General features: G+C 48.3%; 1 protein-coding gene across 1 annotated transcript; it reads right to left on the bottom strand.

Moving 5' to 3' along the window:
- Positions 1 to 5,641: 5,641 nt before the first annotated feature.
- Positions 5,642 to 6,562, bottom strand: LOC135894833 (olfactory receptor 14I1-like). The gene has a single exon (XM_065422941.1). It carries the CDS (start codon positions 6,560 to 6,562, stop codon positions 5,642 to 5,644), a length of 921 nt encoding a protein of 306 aa, XP_065279013.1.
- Positions 6,563 to 6,767: the final 205 nt, after the last annotated feature.

Below are 6,767 nucleotides of genomic sequence, written 5' to 3'. Positions count from 1 at the left end.
CTATTGATCGATTGATTCGTCCGAGGCTTTTGTACTGCCACTCATCACCATGGTATCAGAGCACTTTCTATGTAAAATCAGTTACCTTATCAAATTGACACATGGGGTCTCTGTCTCTTCTCCTTTTTCCAGAGTGGGGAGTAAAAATTCTGCCCCTGCTGTGCCCACGAGGCCAGAGGAGCTCTCTGCCCCTAGTATTGACCAAGGGCCGGAAGACCTGTCTGCCTCCACCATGGCCATGAGGTTCAAGGCGTCAGCCGCTGCTCCGGCGGCAGGGCTCTTTTTCTATAATGAACCCCTGGCTTTAACGAAGAAATGGCTTGGATCCCCAGGGGTTCCTTATAGCGAGGAAGTACTGTATTTTCTTGGTTGATTGATTTGTTTCTTTGTTCCAGATGTTTTTGGTGAGTGGGGGTTTGCGAGGGTGAGGTATGTTTGATTAGATCGGAGTATCCATTTGATGTCATCAAGTATCGGTTACTACCAGATCAGGCCTCGGACCGAGCATGCACCTATCTTCCCCTGGTTCGTGGTTCGCTAGCAGAGACAACGGCCTCCGTGACTGGACTTAAGCATCTCTCTCAGAGCTAGCACACACTCCTCTCCTCGGCATCTCTCATCGGCTAGCTCAGGTGCCTCCCCTCCTAGCATGCGGGATTTTCTGACTCCCATTCTTAGGTGCCTAACAGTTAGGTGTTGCCGCACTGTGGGTCACCATGCCTGGGTCTCTTTATGGATCCAGGCCCCAAGGGGTATTTAGGCACCTAGAGGGTTTTTCAAAAGCAACTAGGCAGCAAATTCCCACTGAAACCAATAAGTTTTGGACACCAAGAGGCTTTATAAAATCCTCCCAGGCACCTAAACACCTTTGAATACCAGGCCTTAGGTGATGAAGTGCAGGTGCTTATATTGGGCAATGATACCCTGGTGTGCAGCTATGGGTCCATTGACTTATGATCTTCGATATCCACCAGAGATCCTAGAATCACAGAAATACTGGTCTGGGAGGGACTGGAAGCAAAGGGAAATTGGGTGCCTGGCTCTTTGAAAATCCCATCCTAAATTCCCGGAAAGAATAGTCCTCCCCTTTGAAGAACATTCCCATATTTCTGCTAATTCTGCGGCTGGTGCCAGCCCACCTAATAGAAAAAAAATGTCTTTTGTAGGTATATTATAGAATCACAGAACCATAGAAATGTGAGGCTGAAAAGGACCTTGAGAAGCTGAGGCAGGACCTAGTAAATCTAGACCAGCACTGACAGTTGCTTGTCCAACCTGTTTTTCAAAAAATGTCCAATGATGGGGATTCCACGAGCTCCCTTGCCAGCCTATTCCATTGATGGGACCTATGGTCCAAACCCCCTAGGGACCTTTAAAATTCTAAACTAAAGCCTGTTTTCAGTTTCTTGATTCTTTGGTCCTTAATTGAGAACCCTGGAGAACTAAATCCTTCTTTTCACCTACAAAGCAAGTGAAATTCTCCAAGGCAGTGTGTCTGACACCTAACCAAGAGGTGCCATGTCTAGGGAGAAGACAGGAGGTTGGTCTAAGACCAGAGCTGTGATTTTCTAAGAGGCCTAAGGAGTTAAACACAAGTTCCCAAGGGCTCCTTTAAGTCCATTAGGCCCTACTCCAGATGCTGGATTTGGACAACACAGGATGGGTCACTCAATAATTGTCCTGTTCTGTTCATTCTCTCTGAAGGATCTGACATTGACCACTGTGTGAATACAGGATATTTATATAGGTGTAAATTTATAGTAACTCCATTGACCTGAGTGCAGTTTTTCTAGATATTTACCAGTGTAAATACCTCAGTGTGCATAAAGGTATTGCATGTTATGCTCTCATGGAGACAATAATGTCAAGAGTTGATTATATTTATAAAGAAACACAGAATGAGATGATGGTCATGGGAGAAAGATGGCCCTTTTATTTTTTGGAGAATAGCCTTGTCCCAATCATATCTACTCAGTGCCTTTGGGACAGAATGCAGGAGATCCAGTTTGTTGGAACTTATTCCTGGTAGAGGAGATTTCTAGGAAGCCACGCAGAAGCTCTTTGGGAGTGGTGAGCATGGTGGGTAGCTGGCCATTCATTTAGTTTTAAGCTGGATAATCCCCTTTCTGTGTGGTTTGTCCCCTGTCTGGTACTGAGACAAAACCAGACATGGTTTTGTCCAGTATCATGGATGAGGGACGCATGCAAGGTCACACTGGCAGGCAGGACCATGAGGTAGGGGCGGGGCCACAGCTTTCCCAGAAGTACCAGAATGTGCGGTGTGGCGTTGCTTTCTAGAAATAATAAACCCCATAATGCTTTATGGAAATATGCTTATGAGTGTAAATATGACATTACTGGAGTATGTTTTATGTTAGATGTGCCATTTAACATATCTCTGCAAAGGTTATGATCTACTGGATATATTCATCCTATTTACATGCATATATCTTTTTGTATTCGAAGTTATGATACCTGAAAGAAACTGGAACAAAGGAGAGTAACCGCAGGGGTGTGAGTAATTGCTGGACCCAGACTAGAAGGAGGCTAGTCTGTAAAAGAAGCTTACTGGAACATCTCCGAGGGTGAGATTTCATCTGGAATCACTTTCTTACTGTATTATGCATAGACTTGCATATTTTATTTTATTATTCTTGGTAATTCATTTTGTTGTGTCTGTTATTACTTGGAACCACTTAAATCCTACTCTTTGTATTTAATAAAATCACTTTTGACGTATTAATTAACCCAGAGAATGTATTAATACCTGGGGGGAGGGGCAAACAGCTGTGCATATCTATCTATCAACGTTATAGAGGGTGAACAATTTATGAGTTTATCCTGTATAAACTTTATACAGGGTTGTAGTGAGGTGGTGTGGCTCCCTGCCACGCCAGAGAGGGAAGAGCCCATCTGGAGGCCAGAGTGGGCGGAGCTAGGGAGCTCAGAGCCCACCCCTCAGAGGGTCAGGCGGCAACCCGGAAGTATAAAGGTTTGCCCTCAGAGCTCAGTAAGGCCCGAGGCATCGGAGGGGCCAGATACCTCCAGCCCAGCTCATGACCTGGAAAACTCTGCGGCCCAAGGCAGCCGCCAGGACTGGCCAGGCCTGCCCTACGCCTGCTCCCCGGAGGAGTTGCCGGACCTGCCCTACGCTCGCTATCCAGAGGAACCTATGGTGCTGGACCCCCCAGAGGACAACACTCTGACCCAGGTACTACCCGAGAGGGAGTCTGCAAGTAGCCCGGGGGCAGCCGACCCTAGTCTGCCTGCAGCACTGCCAGAGCCCATGTCAGTGTGTTGTGGCCAGGATCCCCACTGACTATGCAGCGGGTCTTCTGCTGCTGCTAGGGCCCTGGGCTGGGACGCAGTGGAGTGGGACGGCCTGCATCCCCCCTGCCACCCAACTCGTGGGTGGCAGTCTCCCCCTCTCCCAGGCCTGAGGAGGCTTGGGCCTAGTGCTATTGTTTGTACTGTTACTGCTCAGCCCTGCCTAAGGGACTGAGCTCTGACTCTGCATTGCCCCGCCCTCACCTAGGGCCTGGGCCTACTATTGATTGTACTGCTCCTGCTCAGCCCTGCCTGATGGTCTGAGCTCCTGACTCATTGTTGCCCGCCCTGACTCGGGCCTGGGCTTACATTGTTTATTTCAGTTACCGCAAGGGCTGCCGAGCAAGACCCCCGCGGACAGACTAATTCCCCGAACAATAACTGTCTGTAGTGAGCCGCTGTGGCTCCCCGCCACCCCAGAGAGGGTCGAGCCCTGGTTAACCCTTGTACAAGGGTAAAACTGATTTATTTGGGGTTTGGACCCCATTCGGAGTAGGGTACCTGAGTGTTGGAGACAGAAACACTTCTTAAGCTGTTTTCAGATAAGCCTGCAGCTTTTGGCGGATGTGGTTCAGACCTGGGTCTGTGTTTGTACCAGGCTCGCATGTCGGGCTCAAACCAGGCAAGGCACTAAAGTCCCAAGCTAGCAGGGAAGACAGGCTCAGAAGTAGTCCAGGCACAACAGGTGGCAGTTCCCAAGGGGGTTTCTGTGATCGAACCCGTCAGATCTGGTATTCTGGGAATGCCTCAGTGGCCAACCTAGTTGAGGGAAGAGCTGGGAAACATTTTTCTAAGATATTGTCAGACTGTTTAACTCATCTAAAAAAATAGCAGCATTTGTCACGAACAGGTTGAGGAAACCATTTCCCAATGACAAGTTACTTTGACCAGCTCTACCAACCTGAGCTGAGAGCAACATACACACCCCTGCCAATGCCATGCATCTTTGGTCTCCAGGGTGCAGAGAGACTAGGAATGGGCATGTCTGAGATGATCCAGGAATCAACCTGATAATAGGAGAGACCCAGGGGCACCAGTGCCTGAGGCCCCCTTAATGGCAGGGAAATGATTGAGATACACCCAGAAAATCCTGGCAAGTGATCTGCACCACATGCTTCTGAGGAAAATGACCACCCACAATGTCCCTGCCAATCTGACCAGGGGGGGAATTCCTTCCTGACCCCCACATGATGATCAGTTAGACCCTAAGCATGTGGGCAAGAACCAGCCAGCAAAGAACCAGAGAAAGAGAGAATGGCTCAGTGTAATCTCAGAGCCCTGGCACATCCCGGCCAATGTCCCATCTCCAGCCTGGGCGGCCCAATGCTTCAGAGATTTAAAAAAAACCCTCCCAGGATACACTGGGTCGATGGGAGGAATCCCTTCCTGACCCCTGCCAGGGGCCAGATGAAACCCTGAAGCATGAGCTTTTAGGAACATAAGACATACGATGCAAGTGAGCCCCAGGGCTGCTGAGCCCTTCCCGCCACCAGCACAAGCAGCTCTGTCATACAGTCCCACTCAGACATTTGTCCAGCTCTCTTCAAACTAATTCAGTCATTTTCCCCCCACAACTCCTATTGGGAGGATGCTCCAGAACCTCGCCCTGCTGGTGGTTAGAAACCTCCCTGTAATTTCTAGCCAGTCTCTCCATCTCCCACACGCCCGAATGTACATGTGAGCTAACACAGTCTGGCCTCTTGTCCCCCACCTAGTGGTTAGGCCATGAATGGTGGTTTATAAGACAATGGGCCCAGTCCCCAGCTGGTGGCAATGGATATACAGCTCCTTGGAGGCAGTAGGTCAGCTCCACAGATGCTGAAATTTGATTTTGTGCCACCAAAGTCAATGGAACTACACTGATGTGTTGAGGATCTACCCCAAATGTCTTCTCACCTACCCCATTCTTACACCAGTCTGACTCCTCTGGTTCCAATGAAGCTACTCCCTGATTTATACACACAAGCAAGACAACTCCCATCATTCTTTTCAGTCGCCATGGAACAGGCGCTAGTGGCTAAGCAGTGTAACGGGTATTGTTTTGGCACAGAATGAAAGTCTGATTCCTCTTGTGCACACAATTTACACCCATTTGCTCCACAACTGGACCAGATTTTCTACTGGTGTAAATCACCCCAGCGGCAGTGACATCAGCGGAGTTAATCTAGATTTGCATTGGTGCAACTAGGTCAAAATCAGATGTGTTTGTGTGCAATCTGTGTGGTTATGAAAATAACTGACATTAATGAATACCTAAAGATACTACATAAGCAAACTTTAATTAGAGAAAGACAGAAAATTAATTCTTGGTGAATTACCTACACCCAGTCAGTCTCCTCAGGGCAGCTTTGATCTCTTTGTTCCTTATGCTGTAGATTATTGGATTCACGATTGGTGGCAATACGGAATAAAGAACAGCCGCCACAAGATCCAGAGCAGATGGGGAGCTGGAGGTGGGTTTCAGGTAGGCAAAGGCCCCAGTGCAAACAAACAAGGAGACCACAGTGAGGTGAGGAAGGCAGGTGGAGAAGGCTTTATGTCGTCCCTGCTCAGAGGGGATTCTGAGCACTGATTTGAAGAGCTGAACATATGACACAATCATAAAAACAAAGCAGCCTAAGACTAAACACACACTAAATGCAAGAACCCTAACTTCACTTAGATAGGAGTCAGAGCAGGTGAGCTTGAGTAGATAGGGGATTTCACAGAAGAACTGATCCACCATGTTGCCTCCACAGAAGGTCAATGCAAACGTGTTCCCGGTGTGTAGTACAGAGTTGAGAATCTCACTGACCCAGGCACCAGCTGCCATTTGGACACAAGCTCCGCTGTTCATCATTCTCTCATAGTGCAGTGGTTGGCAGATGGCAACATATCGGTCATACGCCATGACAATGAGAAGGGAAAAATCCGCTGTGATGAAGAAGGAGAGGAAAAAGACTTGGGCAACACATCCAGCATAGGAAATGGACCTGGTGTTCATGAGGGAGTTGGCCATGGATTTGGGGACAGTGACAGAGATGGAGCCAACGTCTAGGATGGACAGATTCATCAGGAAGAAGTACATGGGGGTGTGAAGGTGGTGGTCGAAGGCGATGGCAATGAAGATAAGAAGATTCCCCACCAGGGCTGCCAAGTACATCACTAGAAACCCCACAACGTGCCAAATCTGCAGCTCCCAAACATCAGAGAATCCCAGGAGAAGGAACTCGGTCACGGTGGTTCGGTTGGACATTTTCTTTCTCAGGACATCGTGTGATGGTTGCAGATGGAGGGACAAGAGCAAGGACCAGGATTAGATCAGTAAAATAACTCTCCTTTTGTGAAAACCACCTGAATTTCCTTGAGTCAGACCCTTAGCTTGTGAAGATTGGTATAATATGGGAATGAGGAGGGGGAAAACAGTCTCATTGACTCCAAAGGAGTTACTCCTGATTTAC

The sequence above is a fragment of the Emys orbicularis genome (genome assembly GCF_028017835.1).
Source record: "Emys orbicularis isolate rEmyOrb1 chromosome 13 unlocalized genomic scaffold, rEmyOrb1.hap1 SUPER_13_unloc_1, whole genome shotgun sequence".
Classification (NCBI taxonomy): domain Eukaryota; kingdom Metazoa; phylum Chordata; order Testudines; family Emydidae; genus Emys; species Emys orbicularis.
The sequence above is the reverse complement of the archived record's forward strand: the minus strand, read 5'-3'. Positions and strand labels throughout refer to the sequence as shown.